We start from the raw sequence: 20,043 nt of genomic DNA, 5'->3' as shown, positions 1-20,043 counted from the left end.
TCATTATGTATATGCAATCTTGCGTAACCAACAGAATTTCTTTTATAGCTTACTGCCCTTGTCTCTTTTTTGAATATTGCAAACAAATGTTGTTTCAACAACGCACTTAACAACAAAAGCGATATAATTAAGTTTAAGCTTTATTGTATATTGTTTATGCCCAAATCACCAAATGTTGAGCTATTAAGCTTTTTTATTATCTGTTTTTTTACTAAATAAAACGATGATTTATTATTGTAGCGATTTTAAATTATTCTTTTATTTTCTAGTTTGAAAGAAATATGAATAAGTTACGAAGGCGAGTATGAATGAGCTACCTTATTGCATAACGTGAAGTCAAAGAGAGCACGCCGGAGAGAAAAAGAACAAGAGAGCGCAAGGGGATAGCATAGATAACGAAAGGTTATCGCACGGCTTAGGTACCAACGAGTTTGATTGTCTCCAAGGTTGGTATGTTTTTACATTTAACAAGCTTAGTAATTGCTGGCAGTTGCAAGACCCGACAATTTGGTAAAAATATTTTAAATTTTCAAACCAAAAAAGACAATTGAAAAATTTCAACTTTTTTCAAAACTGTGGACGTGGCAGTTTTGTGCGGTTTGTATGCGGTAGATTGGATGTGGCAAACAGTTTTTGGCAAATCGATAGAAATTTACAAGACATATACAAAAATTAAAAAATATCAAAACATTTTCCAAATCTGGAGTCTGCATGCTTAATCTCAACTTCTAGCTATTATAGTTCCTAAGATCTCGGCGTTCATACGGACGGACAGACATGGCCAAATCGACTCGGCTTTTGATCCCGATCAAGAATACATATACATATGTACTTTAGTGGGGAAAACACTTCGTTCTAGTAACATACTTTGCAACGAATCCAATATATACGGGTATACAAAATTTTAAATATGTATTCAAAATATAAGACAGCCCTTTTATTCGACCAGTAACCAGTACAAAAAAATGAACTTAAGCCATTTTTAGATAGATAAGAGCTCGTGTTACCCAATACAAACAGAGCCTATGTAACTACCTTCAACTACTACCTTCACATGGGAGCCCTTCTTTCTATCCGATATACCTTTTTTAACTAATCGAGTAATTACACTAAGCATTAGTTAAATTTTGAAAAATTATCATTGATCGATATATGCAAAAATTTTCTTTAAAAAACATTTTTTTATTGCTCAATGTCAATAATTACGTTGTGGTTGGATATACATTGTTCTGTTATGTCATTGCGTTTTATAGAAACTGTAATTTTTTTTACTAGACAACAATTTGAGAGGCATAAATTTAATACGAATTCAATTGTAAATATTTGACTGCTTTCACAGAAGAAATCGGGCTTAGTAACCTGCACCTGCCTTCCGCTTTAAAGATGTTGTTACGAACTGTTTGTTTTCATATTTGTGGCAGTGCCACTAGCTCAGGCTTTTCCCAGGGCGGAGTTTCCGCCCTGCCACACAGCTCGCAACATAAACATCGATAACTATAAACGTCTCACAACTCTACACAACGAAGGCATTAAATCTTACAAATTGACGAGAACTTTAAGTTTTTTTGGCCGCAGATGCTTTGGCCATGCGTGCCCACCAAACCTAGGATGCCCGGACGATTTAACGGACATCACCCATTATTTATACGTCGGGGTCACTCCAGACGACAACGACGGCTCCATCTCCCCCACAGTGAACACTCACTCAACCATTCCGGTAAGCTCTCCCTTTTTAATGAACATAAACATAATTATACTAATGCTAACATCATTTAAATTTACTTATCAATACCTCATCAGGCTGAAACGGTCAAAGCGACAAGTCTAGGAAGCCTTCGAGATTTACAAGACACCGCGGAAACTTGGCCCGCAATTGGCGGTGCTTTTAATGACGGCACTGAAACGGACGTATTTACTGACCTTGACTCTAGGATAGGCTATTAGTATATGGATAATGTTATCGGACGGAAGAACCCTAATTTTAGAGGCTTCTAATAAACTAACTATTGGGGTGTCTTGTTCAATAAGTGATTTCAGATCGGCATAATCAAGGATAGTGGGATTTACTATGTTAGCTTTAGCCAATGTTACAGTGAGAATTAAATTTTGTATCTCTGTTGTCAGCATTCTATTCCTCGCTAGTAGTGCCTCGTACAGATGCGGGGTGTCAACCAAATCGTTACTTCCCGCTTTAATAATTTTGTTAATGGTGTCGGTTAGCTTGTTTATCTGTTTTTGAGTTTCGGGGTTTATGTTAATCTGCCTGGAGTTTGAGTCCACTATCTGAGCTGCTGTCATTCTGATTTTTAGGAAATCTGAGGCGTCAGGAGTTCCCGCAACTACCTTAAGAGCTGTACCCAAGAAGACTAAACTTCTCGCAATTCGGTGGTGTATTTTTTAGAAAGGACAACAAGTTTCTAAGATGATCTGTATCGACATCTAATAATTTGCGCATATGCGACTGTGGAAAAGATTCGGACAATTTTTCTGTATCATCTACCATGCTAATAAATTCAGATAGGTGCTCGAGTGCCTCAGGCAGTCACGATGTTCAAACACCAGTACATCTCCATCTATGAAGGGAATGTATTTGGCGTGAGAAAAGTCGGTAATCCGTGCACTTGCCACTGCCAGGGTGATGAGCGTTATGAAGGCGAACCTGAAATCCAAACGTAAAATGAGACTACGGCGTATTTACTTAAATCTGGCTTACTATTAAAGAATATGGTATTAGCAAATTAAAAGTGGGAATCTTATTTCAGGTTGTCCTTATGGACCACCCTCCCCTTAATAAAAACAGACGTTGCCAGGTCTGCCTGCACTTTTTGTTCTGTGCCCAATGGTGTTGCTTTCCTAACCTTTTATTGTTTTTGACAAAAACCTCGTCTCCTACCTCAAAAACACGGTTTTGCCTATCTGGGTTGCAGCTTTCGATGTTGTTTTGCTGGGCCTTTATCCACCGGTCTTTAATGCATAGGCAGCGACCATCGGAACCCGTGTGGGGGATCTCGACCGTTTTCTCCTGAGTGACAGAATGTAGGGTCTTATTATATTTCATCGTTGCCCTCAAGATTAGTTCTGTCGTATCGCTGATTTTTTTGACTAACTTAAGACACCTGGCTATTTTTGTCAAAATGCTGTCGTTCCACTTTACCGTTTGACAAGCTATGCAGCCGGGCGTCGTTTACAATATCAATGTGGTAGCTGTTTTTAAGTAACGAGGTGATAGTTTCCGAATTGAAGGCGGCTTCATTGTCGCAATATATCGTTCTTATTTTGGGGATCAAATTTACGAGTTGAATCAGGAGCCCTGTGACGTCCACTATTGTTCTGGACAGCACTGGTTGCACTATTGCAAACTTCGAGAACTTGTGAACGTATGTTAAGAATTGCCTCTTATTAGTTGAGAAGATATCAATGTGCAACATTTCGCCGGTATAGCTTGGTATGGGGGTTTCCCCGAGCTCCTGTTTCCTAGGGTGCCTGTCATATTTGGCTTTGGTGCATATTTTGCAATTTTCAACCACTTCTTTTGCTATGCTGCTCATTTTGGGGAAATAGTACTTATAAAGGACTTGCTTGGTATTCTCCTGAGCCGCCCTGTGTGCACGATTGTGTTCTGTCGTGATAATTTCCAACTGCTCGTTTCTATTGGTTACGTCTATCACAATATTCTTACAGTATCGAAACTTGGTAGCCGGTAAATGAGCAATTAAATCATGTTGAAAAGTTGCCAGGGTGGGCAGATCGCAGTGTATCGCATTTACGACTTCGGGGTTCACGACCGTCGGCGAAATTGATTAGGTGACGAGTTTTACTACGAAACAACACCAAGCTTCGCTTTAGTCGGAAACGTGCTTCGTCTATAACAATTTGATTTCTGAAGCAGTTTACTGGTTGGTCTGTCGCTTCGACCGTGTAGGTCAGTGACAGTTCGCTTTGAATAGTCGCAGCGTCTGACTGAGGTTCATTTTGTAGGGCATTAATGTTCTGCCTGGAAAGAGCGTCAGCCACATGTTTGTCTTTACCCGGTTTGTAGTGGATTTTTGCGTTATGATCATCAATATACGCTTTCCACCTTTTTATTTTCGGATTTGGATTCCGATCGAACACCGCGATTGTCAGCGGCTGATGGTCCGTATAAATGTTAATATCGCGAGTGCCGTATAGGTAGTGTTGTAACTTGACTAAAGCCAAGACATATCTCAGCCACCGAAATCAATAGAAGTTTTTTGGACGTGTGCTTGCTGATAGAGCCGTTTTCTCCTTTCAACAAGCTTGTCAAAAGCCTCGCGATCGCCGCAAAGTCTTTAACGAAGCAACGGTAATAACTGTTCTGGGTATTCCTTCATGGCTTTTACTTTTTCTGGGTCGGTTTTTGCACCTCCATTGGTGACAATAAATTCCAGATTTGGATACCTTGGATACCTTCATGTTGGCATCGCACAGGCTTTTTAAAACCCAATCTATATGCCTAACTAGGTCGTCTTTATTTTCAGAAAAAATAATGACGTCATTTACATAAACATAGCACGATTTGCCAATTTGTTCCCGTAAGACGTCGTCGATCGCTCTTTGGAAGATGCTTCCTGCATTCTTCAACCCGAACGGTAATCGACAAAATTTATACTTTCCACCGTTAATCGAAAAAGAGGTCTTCTCACGGTCATGCTCGGCCAAGTATATCTGGTGGTAGCCGGACTTCAAATCTAACGTTGTAAAGTACTTGGCTTTTCCTAAGTTTGCCAGTATCATGGGGATGTTTGGCATTGGGAACTTATCAGCGATGGTTTTTTCGTTAAGCTTCCTAAAGTCTATAACCAAACGCTTATTTTTGTTCCCCAGCTCATCATGGCCTTTTTTGTCCACAACCCATGTTGGATTGTTGTACGGTGACCCTGAGGTTTTAATAATGCCTTTCTGCAGTAAGTCTGCGATTTCTCGCTTAACAAACTCAGATACACCCATGGGAAGCGGGTATAATTTGGAATATACCGGCTTACCATCGCTTGTGCAATTTGTGGCAACACCAGTATTGTTAAACGGCAGTGCCTCGTTGGAGGCTGAATATGCCTTAGATCTGTTTGCGATCATGTTTCGGAATTGAACTTTTACAAGTTCCGGTACGGCGATGTCATTTACGTTAGTAAGATTTACATTGTCGCAATTATGATGCTGAAGCTTTTCAGAAACAGAACCATAATTTATTGTACCTTTTTCTGCGTCGAGTTTTGCTCCCACCTGAGCTAAGAAGTCAAATCCTATAATACCATCGAATGGTGTCAGCTCGTCTAAAAGAAAGAACGGAGATGTTTTTCCAAAAATATTCATTAAAAATTTCTGGTGAACTCTGTTAGAACCATGAATGAAACTAACTGTGAAAGGGGAATCGACCGGCACCACATTTTTAAGCCCCACGTCGCCAATTAGCTTCTTCCTCCCGTCCGGATGTCTTCTGCGACTCCAGATGCTGGTGGTTCTTCTTCCAGAGTCCTCGGTGTCCGGCTGTTAAGCCAGAGAGTGGTGACATCTTACAGAGATTAGGATGGAGGACGTGACTTTGGCCCCTTGGTCGATTGTTGGCCTTTTGGCTTAGCGAGAATGTTGAATATAAAGAAATGGTATTTTACGGCCTAGCTTAAAACCGAATACGAAGAGTCGGGAAAATATGAATTTACCCTAGCTCTAATGCATCACGCTAAAACCCATGGTCGGCAAGCCGACTCAGCATTTATGCAGCGCAATTCGGTACCCCGGATACTGGGTGTCCGATTGCCGCTGCTGACCGTTCTTAGCGCGGAGTGCTGAACTCAGTTGGGGCGCATCAGCATTATTTGTATGAAGCTACTTAGTTGCTAGGGCATTATAAACGTAAACTATGTTGCTGATGACTCAAATATATTGAGCGCTCTATTAGTTGTTAACTTACACACTCCATAGGCAGACGCAGCAACAAACAGACGGACAGACGAACTGACATGGTCAGATGATCCTGATCAGGAATATATATATTATATGGTCGGAAACGCTTCCTTATGCCTGTTACATACATTTCAACGAATATAGTATACCCTTTAACTAAACGAGTAAAGGGTATAAAAACATACTGAATAATATTATTGTCATTTCCTTGCCGTTTCTCCAGCCAGTGGAAAACTCAACAGCTTCTCCAACAGATCTAAGAGAATTTCTTATTTTAGCTAGTCCCACTTTAACGATAAGCATTGGGACGCAAAAATAAAAGGAATGAAAATGAAACCTTAAGTTATAATGTATATGTAACAAACTATTCTCACATAAATAACCCTATAATTATTATTGTTTTATTATTTACGTATTGATATACACAAATTTAAAGAATACAGTTATTTACTAGAAAACATTTTTAGAAAGGTTTTTGCCTCCGTTTATTTCACAAGATCGTCCATGTTGAAGTTAAGAAATTTATGGCCCGTAGCCTTGCTTTTACCATGCGTTTAGCAGGTTTTGTTTTTTCTGTTCCTGAACTGTTCTTTTATTAAGGGGGTCTTCTACTTTCGCGCTCAAATTTGGGGCCTTTTTTTCAAGGATAGATTGCAAAAAAACTACAAATGATATCCGAACAAATTTTTTTTTATTTTATTAATTAATGCTTAAACTTGAAAAAAACTAAAAAACCACATGAATTTATCGTAACATTTGCCATTGGCGCGTCGTTGCGACAGAGTCAAACGGCTGGCAAGAAATCTCAGCTTCAGAACCTGTAAACAACAAGAAATTTTTTTTAACTTAATTTTAAGAACGTCGATTAGGTCTAGACACAAGCATTTTTTTTATATTTGCAAATTTCACAAAATGGCAGCGAGTTGAAAAAAAGTTTCATATTTTGACCATGTGTTTCAATCTAAAAATGACTGTAAAAAATTGAAAAAAAAAGCTTGTGGGTAGACCTAGCGAGATGTTTTGTGAATAAGTAACGCTTTACAGATCTAGAATATCTTCTATGGTTTCGTCAAAATGGTGCCAAAACTTTTGAAAAACACTACTTTCGGGAAAACGCGTTTAAAGATAAATGTTACAATTACATAATGGCAAAACGTACCAATTTAATCAGCTTTGCCAGGACCGTACAGCATGTTTTCGATCAAATCCTTCACGGGCATGTTTTTAGTTATGTCTACTTTAGAAATATGAAAAAAAAAAAACGATTTTTTCAAACCGCGAAGGTAGAATACCCCCTTAATACGGTGACAGCAATACAGGATGTTTTTATAGTGTGATTTGGTGAGTCAGATGCAAGCGTTTCTGTAACCTGAGATCTTTCTTGAGATGAAGGCGAGGGCAAGTCTCCAAGGTGAAGGAGATTGAAAATTGCCGGAGTTGAATGGCGGGCCTATACAAATCATAAGTTCTATTACTTCCCACCTAATTGCCTGGAGAATATGGCGAAATGCATGGCGAAATCCATATTCTCCAACGTCCTGCAGTGCTGCTCCGGAAACGATGCCATGGCTTCCCACGTTGGAATTTAATTTTTTTAAGACTGGGTCCTCCAAACGCTCCTCCCATTTTGCAGCTTTCAGCTTTTGAAGTACATGGACGATTATGCATCAACCTATTTGTTTTCACCAAGCGAATGGTTTCCAACCCAGAGTCCCGCAACAAGATAGTAGATGATCTAGCATCTCTATATTTGTGAGATCCGGATGGCTATCTATGATGGTAGTAAGCATAAAATAAAAGTCTAGCCAATTAGCGTAGCCCCCAGCGAATCTTAGGAGCTCAAGAGGGGGCAGAGTCTGTGCCCTATGCCGGAGTGGACACAATCACACTGAGAAATGATGTCCGTCAAGGATGAGTGGGAGTGCATTTGCAAGGTGCGCTTTGAAATCTCCCCCCGAACTGAGGATTTAAGCGTTACGAGAAAGTCATAAAAATTTTCACTCAGATTACTTTCAATTTCGTCCAAACCAAGTTCCTCGAGCTCGGAATTTTCTATTGAAAATTGCAGCCGCCTTCCGCTTTAAAGATGTTGTTACGAACTGTTTGTTTTCATATTTGTGGCAGTGCCACTAGCTCAGGCTTTTCCCAGGGCGGAGTTTCCGCCCTGCCACACAGCTCGCAACATAAACATCGATAACTATAAACGTCTCACAACTCTACACAACGAAGGCATTAAATCTTACAAATTGACGAGAACTTTAAGTTTTTTTGGCCGCAGATGCTTTGGCAATGCGTGCCCACCAAACCTAGGATGCCCGGACGATTTAACGGACATCACCCATTATTTATACGTCGGGGTCACTCCAGACGACAACGACGGCTCCATCTCCCCCACAGTGAACACTCACTCAACCATTCCGGTAAGCTCTCCCTTTTTAATGAACATAAACATAATTATACTAATGCTAACATCATTTAAATTTACTTATCAATACCTCATCAGGCTGAAACGGTCAAAGCGACAAGTCTAGGAAGCCTTCGAGATTTACAAGACACCGCGGAAACTTGGCCCGCAATTGGCGGTGCTTTTAATGACGGCACTGAAACGGACGTATTTACATACGTATAGGGTCACCTAATCTTGAGGAGCTCCAAGGGACAAGAAGGGACGTGCGAATCAAACGTGAGTATGTGTTATATATCCCTGTCGGACTAACTGAATTCTCGCGACCCAAATTTAGCGGCAATAGAACGGCACGACGACAACAATTCGGACTCGCGTTTGACTCCGGATTGATTAACAAAGATCGCGGTATGTTGAACAAAGTATTAATAATAAAAATAAGCCTAATTTAGTTTTCAATTTTAGCGCCAGGACTGCAGTTGACGACTGTCGAAGGAAATTGCAGCGGTCGACGACTCACGGAATAGCCAAGAATTGTGCCGGAGTCAAGCGAGTCCAATGAACATTGCTCTCCCTGCGCTCAGTAGGTAGTAGGCTTGGAACGGACTCACCGGCGGTATCGGGATCGTTCCAGGGAAGATTGTGGATTGAGATCCTACTCCGTAAGCCCTGTCGGGCGGGTAAGTTTTCCCAATATGGATGAATTCTTTGGCGGCGAGGTTGGCGGTCTTGCTCCAAGTAAGATGTTTTTTTGTCGACTTCCAGCGAACCGGGATTATTCAAACGGCCGGATCGCCTAACCGGATTCCCACCGAGCGCCACCGAAACCATCGCCCTATCGCGATACTTATCGATACTCTCGATAACTGCAAAACTCCAACAAGAACAAAAAAGGAAATACTGCAATCCGAAACTCGGTTCAAACGATAGATGAGCGCAAAGAGAATTAGCGTCCGCTTCCGTTATTTTTCTATACACGCGCACAAATATAACTCATTATGTATATGCAATCTTGCCCTTGTCTCTTTTTTGAATATTGCAAACAAATGTTGTTTCAACAACGCACTTAACAACAAAAGCGATATAATTAAGTTTAAGCTTTATTGTATATTGTTTATGCCCAAATCACCAAATGTTGAGCTATTAAGCTTTTTTATTATCTGTTTTTTTGCTAAATAAAACGATGATTTATTATTGTAGCGATTTTAAATTATTCTTTTATTTTCTAGTTTGAAAGAAATATGAATAAGTTACGAAGGCGAGTATGAATTATTGCATAACGTGAAGTCAAAGAGAGCACGCCGGAGAGAAAAAGAACAAGAGAGCGCAAGGGGTTAGCATAGATAACGAAAGGTTATCGCACGGCTTAGGTACCAACGAGTTTGATTGTCTCCAAGGTTGGTATGTTTTTACATTTAACAAGCTTAGTAATTGCTGGCAGTTGCAAGACCCGAAATTTGGTAAAAATATTTTAAATTTTCAAACCAAAAAAGACAATTGAAAAATTTCAACTTTTTTTCAAAACTGTGGACGTGGCAGTTTTGTGCGGTTTGTATGCGGTAGATTGGATGTGACAAACAGTTTTTGGCAAATCGATAGAAATTTACAAGACATATACAAAAATTAAAAAATATCAAAACATTTTCCAAATCTGGAGTCTGCATGCTTAATCTCAACTTCTAGCTATTATAGTTCCTAAGATCTCGGCGTTCATACGGACGGACAGACATGGCCAAATCGACTCGGCTTTTGATCCCGATCAAGAATACATATACATATGTACTTTAGTGGGGAAAACACTTCGTTCTAGTAACATACTTTGCAACGAATCCAATATATACGGGTATACAAAATTTTAAATATGTATTCAAAATATAAGACAGCCCTTTTATTCGACCAGTAACCAGTACAAAAAAATGAACTTAAGCCATTTTTAGATAGATAAGAGCTCGTGTTACCCAATACAAACAGAGCCTATGTAACTACCTTCAACTACTACCTTCACATGGGAGCCCTTCTTTCTACCCGATATACCTTTTTTAACTAATCGAGTAATTACACTAAGCATTAGTTAAATTTTGAAAAATTATCATTGATCGATATATGCAAAAATTTTCTTTAAAAAACATTTTTTTATTGCTCAATGTCAATAATTACGTTGTGGTTGGATATACATTGTTCTGTTATGTCATTGCGTTTTATAGAAACTGTAATTTTTTTTACTAGACAACAATTTGAGAGGCATAAATTTAATACGAATTCAATTGTAAATATTTGACTGCTTTCACAGAAGAAATCGGGCTTAGTAACCTGCACCTGCCTTCCGCTTTAAAGATGTTGTTACGAACTGTTTGTTTTCATATTTGTGGCAGTGCCACTAGCTCAGGCTTTTCCCAGGGCGGAGTTTCCGCCCTGCCACACAGCTCGCAACATAAACATCGATAACTATAAACGTCTCACAACTCTACACAACGAAGGCATTAAATCTTACAAATTGACGAGAACTTTAAGTTTTTTTGGCCGCAGATGCTTTGGCCATGCGTGCCCACCAAACCTAGGATGCCCGGACGATTTAACGGACATCACCCATTATTTATACGTCGGGGTCACTCCAGACGACAACGACGGCTCCATCTCCCCCACAGTGAACACTCACTCAACCATTCCGGTAAGCTCTCCCTTTTTAATGAACATAAACATAATTATACTAATGCTAACATCATTTAAATTTACTTATCAATACCTCATCAGGCTGAAACGGTCAAAGCGACAAGTCTAGGAAGCCTTCGAGATTTACAAGACACCGCGGAAACTTGGCCCGCAATTGGCGGTGCTTTTAATGACGGCACTGAAACGGACGTATTTACATACGTATAGGGTCACCTAATCTTGAGGAGCTCCAAGGGACAAGAAGGGACGTGCGAATCAAACGTGAGTATGTGTTATATATCCCTGTCGGACTAACTGAATTCTCGCGACCCAAATTTAGCGGCAATAGAACGGCACGACGACAACAATTCGGACTCGCGTTTGACTCCGGATTGATTAACAAAGATCGCGGTATGTTGAACAAAGTATTAATAATAAAAATAAGCCTAATTTAGTTTTCAATTTTAGCGCCAGGACTGCAGTTGACGACTGTCGAAGGAAATTGCAGCGGTCGACGACTCACGGAATAGCCAAGAATTGTGCCGGAGTCAAGCGAGTCCAATGAACATTGCTCTCCCTGCGCTCAGTAGGTAGTAGGCTTGGAACGGACTCACCGGCGGTATCGGGATCGTTCCAGGGAAGATTGTGGATTGAGATCCTACTCCGTAAGCCCTGTCGGGCGGGTAAGTTTTCCCAATATGGATGAATTCTTTGGCGGCGAGGTTGGCGGTCTTGCTCCAAGTAAGATGTTTTTTTGTCGACTTCCAGCGAACCGGGATTATTCAAACGGCCGGATCGCCTAACCGGATTCCCACCGAGCGCCACCGAAACCATCGCCCTATCGCGATACTTATCGATACTCTCGATAACTGCAAAACTCCAACAAGAACAAAAAGGCAAATACTGCAATCCGAAACTCGGTTCAAACGATAGATGAGCGCAAAGAGAATTAGCGTCCGCTTCCGTTATTTTTCTATACACGCGCACAAATATAACTCATTATGTATATGCAATCTTGCGTAACCAACAGAATTTCTTTTATAGCTTACTGCCCTTGTCTCTTTTTTGAATATTGCAAACAAATGTTGTTTCAACAACGCACTTAACAACAAAAGCGATATAATTAAGTTTAAGCTTTATTGTATATTGTTTATGCCCAAATCACCAAATGTTGAGCTATTAAGCTTTTTTATTATCTGTTTTTTTGCTAAATAAAACGATGATTTATTATTGTAGCGATTTTAAATTATTCTTTTATTTTCTAGTTTGAAAGAAATATGAATAAGTTACGAAGGCGAGTATGAATGAGCTACCTTATTGCATAACGTGAAGTCAAAGAGAGCACGCCGGATAACGAAAGGTTATCGCACGGCTTAGGTACCAACGAGTTTGATTGTCTCCAAGGTTGGTATGTTTTTACATTTAACAAGCTTAGTAATTGCTGGCAGTTGCAAGACCCGACAATTTGGTAAAAATATTTTAAATTTTCAAACCAAAAAAGACAATTGAAAAATTTCAACTTTTTTTCAAAACTGTGGACGTGGCAGTTTTGTGCGGTTTGTATGCGGTAGATTGGATGTGGCAAACAGTTTTTGGCAAATCGATAGAAATTTACAAGACATATACAAAAATTAAAAAATATCAAAACATTTTCCAAATCTGGAGTCTGCATGCTTAATCTCAACTTCTAGCTATTATAGTTCCTAAGATCTCGGCGTTCATACGGACGGACAGACATGGCCAAATCGACTCGGCTTTTGATCCCGATCAAGAATACATATACATATGTACTTTAGTGGGGAAAACACTTCGTTCTAGTAACATACTTTGCAACGAATCCAATATATACGGGTATACAAAATTTTAAATATGTATTCAAAATATAAGACAGTAACCAGTAACCAGTACAAAAAAATGAACTTAAGCCATTTTTAGATAGATAAGAGCTCGTGTTACCCAATACAAACAGAGCCTATGTAACTACCTTCAACTACTACCTTCACATGGGAGCCCTTCTTTCTACCCGATATACCTTTTTTAACTAATCGAGTAATTACACTAAGCATTAGTTAAATTTTGAAAAATTATCATTGATCGATATATGCAAAAATTTTCTTTAAAAAACATTTTTTTATTGCTCAATGTCAATAATTACGTTGTGGTTGGATATACATTGTTCTGTTATGTCATTGCGTTTTATAGAAACTGTAATTTTTTTTACTAGACAACAATTTGAGAGGCATAAATTTAATACGAATTCAATTGTAAATATTTGACTGCTTTCACAGAAGAAATCGGGCTTAGTAACCTGCACCTGCCTTCCGCTTTAAAGATGTTGTTACGAACTGTTTGTTTTCATATTTGTGGCAGTGCCACTAGCTCAGGCTTTTCCCAGGGCGGAGTTTCCGCCCTGCCACACAGCTCGCAACATAAACATCGATAACTATAAACGTCTCACAACTCTACACAACGAAGGCATTAAATCTTACAAATTGACGAGAACTTTAAGTTTTTTTGGCCGCAGATGCTTTGGCCATGCGTGCCCACCAAACCTAGGATGCCCGGACGATTTAACGGACATCACCCATTATTTATACGTCGGGGTCACTCCAGACGACAACGACGGCTCCATCTCCCCCACAGTGAACACTCACTCAACCATTCCGGTAAGCTCTCCCTTTTTAATGAACATAAACATAATTATACTAATGCTAACATCATTTAAATTTACTTATCAATACCTCATCAGGCTGAAACGGTCAAAGCGACAAGTCTAGGAAGCCTTCGAGATTTACAAGACACCGCGGAAACTTGGCCCGCAATTGGCGGTGCTTTTAATGACGGCACTGAAACGGACGTATTTACATACGTATAGGGTCACCTAATCTTGAGGAGCTCCAAGGGACAAGAAGGGACGTGCGAATCAAACGTGAGTATGTGTTATATATCCCTGTCGGACTAACTGAATTCTCGCGACCCAAATTTAGCGGCAATAGAACGGCACGACGACGACAATTCGGACTCGCGTTTGACTCCGGATTGATTAACAAAGATCGCGGTATGTTGAACAAAGTATTAATAATAAAAATAAGCCTAATTTAGTTTTCAATTTTAGCGCCAGGACTGCAGTTGACGACTGTCGAAGGAAATTGCAGCGGTCGACGACTCACGGAATAGCCAAGAATTGTGCCGGAGTCAAGCGAGTCCAATGAACATTGCTCTCCCTGCGCTCAGTAGGTAGTAGGCTTGGAACGGACTCACCGGCGGTATCGGGATCGTTCCAGGGAAGATTGTGGATTGAGATCCTACTCCGTAAGCCCTGTCGGGCGGGTAAGTTTTCCCAATATGGATGAATTCTTTGGCGGCGAGGTTGGCGGTCTTGCTCCAAGTAAGATGTTTTTTTGTCGACTTCCAGCGAACCGGAATTATTCAAACGGCCGGATCGCCTAACCGGATTCCCACCGAGCGCCACCGAAACCATCGCCCTATCGCGATACTTATCGATACTCTCGATAACTGCAAAACTCCAACAAGAGCAAAAAGGCAAATACTGCAATCCGAAACTCGGTTCAAACGATAGATGAGCGCAAAGAGAATTAGCGTCCGCTTCCGTTATTTTTCTATACACGCGCACAAATATAACTCATTATGTATATGCAATCTTGCGTAACCAACAGAATTTCTTTTATAGCTTACTGCCCTTGTCTCTTTTTTGAATATTGCAAACAAATGTTGTTTCAACAACGCACTTAACAACAAAAGCGATATAATTAAGTTTAAGCTTTATTGTATATTGTTTATGCCCAAATCACCAAATGTTGAGCTATTAAGCTTTTTTATTATCTGTTTTTTTGCTAAATAAAACGATGATTTATTATTGTAGCGATTTTAAATTATTCTTTTATTTTCTAGTTTGAAAGAAATATGAATAAGTTACGAAGGCGAGTATGAATGAGCTACCTTATTGCATAACGTGAAGTCAAAGAGAGCACGCCGGAGAGAAAAAGAACAAGAGAGCGCAAGGGGTTAGCATAGATAACGAAAGGTTATCGCACGGCTTAGGTACCAACGAGTTTGATTGTCTCCAAGGTTGGTATGTTTTTACATTTAACAAGCTTAGTAATTGCTGGCAGTTGCAAGACCCGACAATTTGGTAAAAATATTTTAAATTTTCAAACCAAAAAAGACAATTGAAAAATTTCAACTTTTTTTCAAAACTGTGGACGTGGCAGTTTTGTGCGGTTTGTATGCGGTAGATTGGATGTGGCAAACAGTTTTTGGCAAATCGATAGAAATTTACAAGACATATACAAAAATTAAAAAATATCAAAACATTTTCCAAATCTGGAGTCTGCATGCTTAATCTCAACTTCTAGCTATTATAGTTCCTAAGATCTCGGCGTTCATACGGACGGACAGACATGGCCAAATCGACTCGGCTTTTGATCCCGATCAAGAATACATATACATATGTACTTTAGTGGGGAAAACACTTCGTTCTAGTAACATACTTTGCAACGAATCCAATATATACGGGTATACAAAATTTTAAATATGTATTCAAAATATAAGACAGCCCTTTTATTTGACCAGTAACCAGTACAAAAAAATGAACTTAAGCCATTTTTAGATAGATAAGAGCTCGTGTTACCCAATACAAACAGAGCCTATGTAACTACCTTCAACTACTACCTTCACATGGAAGCCCTTCTTTCTACCCGATATACCTTTTTTAACTAATCGAGTATTTACACTAAGCATTAGTTAAATTTTGAAAAATTATCATTGATCGATATATGCAAAAATTTTCTTTAAAAAACATTTTTTTATTGCTCAATATCAATAATTACGTTGTGGTTGGATATACATTGTTCTGTTATGTCATTGCGTTTTATAGAAACTGTAATTTTTTTTACTAGACAACAATTTGAGAGGCATAAATTTAATACGAATTCAATTGTAAATATTTGACTGCTTTCACAGAAGAAATCGGGCTTAGTAACCTGCACCTGCAAGTCGCAAGTCCCATCAAGTAGAGTTCCGCATGAGGGATGTACTTTTACAGATTGACATACACTTTTCAGTATCCACTTTTGAGGAGCTTTCTCTGTAAAGTTAAGTCTCGGCGAAAGTCGAAGGTTAAAAAAAATGTTGCTTGGTTTAATTAAATCAAGAGGCAATGTTCTTATTATATTATTTTCCTTTGTTTTTTGTGCATCTTGTGGCGCATCAGTTTCACTAGCGGACGCAATTAGGCTGAAATCTAAACAAAATGGTTGTGCTATAAGCGTTACCAAATCTATAATATGTATTGAATGGTTATTGGTATCAGCTACCAACAAATTCCGTCCGTTGGCGTCCAAGCACAGTCCGGCGGGTTCGTTTAAAACCAGGTTGGTATTATCTTGGTTTTTAATTTGTAGAGTAGATATATCATTTGATTCGATGTCAATAACTTTGATTTTATGATTATAGGTATCTGCAACATAGAGTCTGTTATTGGCATCATTGAAAGTGACTCCTAACGGATGTTGAAGTTTTGCGTTGAATAGTCTACCGTCAATGTCACCGAATGCAAATAAGTTCTAGAAAAATCATACATAAAATATATAAAACAAATTCATGAAGTGGAACATACAAGTGGGTTTCGATCTCCTCCAACGACAGGCATAACCTTTCCGTCTATCATAGAAGCTTTGCGAATGCTCGAGCTTTCGCTGTCAGCTATATATAAAACGTCTCCTGATATAGCGAGACCAGACGGCTGCGCGAATGCAGCGTTCTGTGGGTAAGAATTATTACGGTTTTCCTCCAAACCATTTCCTATTAGTGAGACACAGCAAAGGGGTTCAAATTTACGGAATTTCCACCAAATAATTCCTTCGGGAAAATAACCCCATATCTGGTGGGTGCCTGCCATGGATATAAGCATTATTGTTTTTTCTAGTATGTTACGTTCATCAAGATGAAAGGACATATCCATGTCTCGCGTTCGAAATATTGCAACATCCCATGGTGATGAAAGTGGTTGCAATGGACCTAGACGTCCACCTATTCGTTCGTTTCCCTGATGGCCTGTGCCAGCAAGAGTTTCCACCATTCCATTTGTAAGAGAGATTTGACGAATGGCGTGATTTTTTGTGTCCGCTACAATCAAAATGTTTTCATTAAGAAATGCTATGCCTTGAGGTTTATTAAACCGTGCTGTTGTTAAGTTTCCATCCACGAAACCAGGCTGGTATCCACCTATTTTGTGTTGTATCATACCTCCACCGGTAAGCACAAGCACCCTGTTGTTCCCCGTATCAGCAATAGCATACCGGCCATTGGGGCTTCGAACAATCTTTGAGGGAAAACGCAAGTTGGACGCCGGTTGGAAGTCGCTAAATAATTTTATAGGCAGACCTCTGTGGTCAATTTTACCTTGCCGGCTAAAAAACGATAGGGAAGCAGCCACAAATTCCTGTAGGAATTTTCCATGCCCTTCGCCCATTAATAACATCATGGGAACACCAGTTGGGCTTAAAATCAAGAGAGATGGCCAGCAGCGGATACCTATAGCGCGCCACATTCCAGATCGTGAATCATTAACAATGGGATGAGATATTCCATATCGTTGAACAGCGGATAGAAGGTTTGCCGCATTGCGTTCATTTTCGAACTTAGGACTGTGAACACCGATTACTACAATACCACTTTCTATTGGAAAGCGTTCTTCCAATGAGTGCAACTCAGGCAACACATGCATACAATTAATGCAGCAATATGTGAAAAAGTCTAATACAATTATTTTTCCTTGCAATCCTGCTACCGATAAAGGACAACTTACATTAAACCAGTCTAAATCTGAAGTACAGGAATTAATAATATGATGCATTGATTATTACAATTTTTGTTTTACCTGTTTCAAATTCAAGAGCGAGACCCTTGAGTTTCGCAATGGAGATATCGTCATTCCATCGGTCAAGAAACCTGGTAATTGTCCTAGCCTTTTCATTTTCTCCATTACTGCTTTTGTATGTTTGCAGCAGTTCATCAGTTATAAATGTCAAAATATCAATTGCCGCTAAGTCATCATTGCAATCCATGCTTAACTAATTATAATATATAATATTGTGTATATATTCGGATAAAGTTAATGTGACCAGAGGTCCGTGATGAAAAAAATAATATTATTATTAGTATTAGTATTAGGAACGGTAAGAAAAGGAACATGGGCCGACTTTTAAAAATTTGTTAGGGTGCAAACTAAAAATCGAAAATGAAAATATGTTAAGAATTAAAATATTAAACTAATGAACGATGAACTTGCTTTTGGGAACTATATGGAAAATAAATTTGATAGTTATCCAATAGAGACTGGAACACGTCGACTGCACTTTCACACGTATAAAGATATACATATATGCAATATCCTAAAGAACTCTAAATAATATATATATTATATATATATATATATATATATATATATATATATATATATAACGTGTGATTAATGTCTTAAGTAAGAGTCGCATAGTGTAAGCTTTAACGTCAACAGCCGTCCCACAGTAGTCCCACAAACGAAGGTAGTTGAGTTAGGCTGATGATGCGAAGTACAAGGTGTTAACATCGGGTATTCTGTACTGTTTATTTTAAAGGACTTTTTAGTTACAAAGAAATTAAAACGGATTCCAAATTAATATTATATCTAAAGAACGGTAGTAATTTCGATAACAAACTTCAGAATAAATTCCTGCGGGACGGGATGCAAAAGTGGCAAAATTAAAAAAAGAATTCTAATAAATGATCTGGAAACTTAAATATTCTAAACAGATAACAAAATAAATACCATAATTCTAGACGAAATTGATATTTACGAAATTAATCGAAATGTTCTCTAATTTTAGAATTAGCCAATAATTATGTAATAGATTTCTTTATAAAATAACTCAATATGTGAGAAAATGTATATTTACCCTGTAAAATATAGTAATACGAAGTTTGAACATGACATCATAATCGCTGATTGTATTAAAAAGTAATTTGCCGACCATAAGTGTGAGGCTTCAAAAAACCACGTTTTGCGGATTGTCTGACTCCTCATCGCTGAAGAATTGGTTTCCGAATCCGTAGCCCAATGAAGCAGCACCCCAGGCCAACTGTTGTAAAAATCCAATATGATGGTTAGGAGAATACCCGAGCACGGTGCGCTGATTCAACGGTAAACAAGTAAACATTAATTAGATCTTAACAGACTTGCGGAGAATCCAAACCGATTCCGGGTAATAATAAACGCAAAAAACGGGAGTAATCAATATAAATAAATATCATTTTTATGTTATAACTATCCAAACAGATTGAAATATAATATTAAATAAGCAGGATAAACGAGCAAACTGCAATTGATACTTTTAAGAAAACGAAAGCGGAATCTCAAGACGGATTTTGCGCAGTAGCGATACAAAGATGTCCTGACAATGTCCAGCTTCACCAGAAAAACGTCAGCTCAAAGATAGTACCCCAGCTATAACCTAGAAGTCCGTTGTGGAAGCCGTTTCGAAAAAGCCAGAAAACCAAGTAGACCGGGAGAGACGAAGCGGTCGTCGCATTTAAGAACGTGAGAGAACGATAGAGCGTGAGAGAATAGAGATCCACGTAATTAACGAGTAGTAGTCGGTGCCGAGATCTCAGGGGTGACACATTGAAGGACACACTTTGTAAACTCATTAAAGTTTTAAGCTATACACACATGTTTTGCAAAACATTAATAATTCATTAAACATATTAATATAATATATAATAAGAACTATTAATAAATAATATATATAATAATATATAATATTTGAAAAATCGGAAGAATTTTCCCGATGAAAATTTGGACTGGCGGCTAGCAAAAATAGACGAAAGGTTCGATTTTAATACGTTTATTTGCGCGGGCGCAGCTGGCTGCTTCGACTTCAATTCTAAGACTGTGAAAGCTTCACGGTTATGCTCACGAAACGACTGATCACACGGGCCATACCAAATTTTTCTCTGACCATAAAGCTTCTCAGTAGAAGAGTAATCCAGTGAGCACAACTACAATT

The 20,043-nt window shown here is 38.9% G+C and overlaps 1 protein-coding gene and 3 long non-coding RNA genes across 12 annotated transcripts; 3 read left to right on the top strand and 1 right to left on the bottom strand.

The window, feature by feature from the left end:
• The first annotated feature begins 1,091 nt into the window (after positions 1-1,091).
• Positions 1,092-2,027, top strand: LOC122626837. Its single transcript, XR_006326747.1, has 2 exons — positions 1,092-1,717; positions 1,801-2,027. It is a non-coding gene; the product is annotated as an uncharacterized LOC122626837 (long non-coding RNA).
• A 4,569-nt stretch (positions 2,028-6,596) lies between these two features.
• LOC122626832 (NHL repeat-containing protein 2) lies at positions 6,597-18,117 on the bottom strand. 3 transcript variants are annotated; one of them, XM_043807251.1, is made up of 4 exons: positions 17,877-18,114; positions 16,614-17,821; positions 15,985-16,560; positions 13,092-13,289 (listed from the first exon to the last, which is right to left on the bottom strand). In XM_043807251.1, exons 1-4 carry the CDS (start codon positions 18,061-18,063, stop codon positions 13,107-13,109), a joined length of 2,154 nt encoding a protein of 717 aa, XP_043663186.1. In that variant the 5' UTR covers positions 18,064-18,114; the 3' UTR covers positions 13,092-13,106. The 3 variants fall into 3 exon arrangements, with proteins under 3 accessions (XP_043663187.1, XP_043663186.1, XP_043663185.1); XM_043807250.1 differs by lacking the exon at positions 13,092-13,289 and having other exon boundaries at positions 15,781-16,560; positions 17,877-18,113; XM_043807252.1 differs by lacking the exons at positions 13,092-13,289; positions 15,985-16,560; positions 16,614-17,821 and adding an exon at positions 6,597-6,740 and having other exon boundaries at positions 17,877-18,117.
• Positions 6,757-12,562, top strand: LOC122626833. 5 transcript variants are annotated; one of them, XR_006326742.1, is made up of 4 exons: positions 6,757-8,605; positions 8,664-8,734; positions 8,792-9,679; positions 12,336-12,562. It is a non-coding gene; the product is annotated as an uncharacterized LOC122626833 (long non-coding RNA). The 5 variants fall into 5 exon arrangements; XR_006326741.1 differs by having other exon boundaries at positions 6,758-8,605; positions 8,664-9,679; XR_006326740.1 differs by having other exon boundaries at positions 6,758-8,734.
• On the top strand, positions 13,296-15,247 carry LOC122626834. Of its 3 annotated transcripts, none has more exons than XR_006326744.1 (4): positions 13,296-13,641; positions 13,725-13,904; positions 13,963-14,033; positions 14,091-15,247. It is a non-coding gene; the product is annotated as an uncharacterized LOC122626834 (long non-coding RNA). The 3 variants fall into 3 exon arrangements; XR_006326745.1 differs by having other exon boundaries at positions 13,296-13,904; positions 14,091-14,305; positions 14,391-15,247; XR_006326743.1 differs by having other exon boundaries at positions 13,296-13,904.
• Positions 18,118-20,043: the final 1,926 nt, after the last annotated feature.

Source organism: Drosophila teissieri, chromosome 2L (assembly GCF_016746235.2).
Source record: "Drosophila teissieri strain GT53w chromosome 2L, Prin_Dtei_1.1, whole genome shotgun sequence".
Taxonomy (NCBI): Eukaryota; Metazoa; Arthropoda; class Insecta; order Diptera; family Drosophilidae; genus Drosophila; species Drosophila teissieri.
This window is presented reverse-complemented; position numbering and strand designations above follow the sequence as displayed.

Bases quoted from the DNA above. Each gene is read 5' to 3' on its own strand.
- LOC122626832 (XM_043807251.1), bottom strand. From the start codon at position 18,063: ATGGATTGCAATGATGACTTAGCGGCAATTGATATTTTGACATTTATA. The intron at 16,561-16,613 runs GTATGTTCCACT...TGATTTTTCTAG, and splicing joins GAGGAGATCGAAACCCACTT to AACTTATTTGCATTCGGTGA. The intron at 13,290-15,984 runs GTGCAGGTTACT...AGCGGAAGGCAG, and splicing joins ATGGGACTTGCGACTTGCAG to GTGCAGGTTACTAAGCCCGA.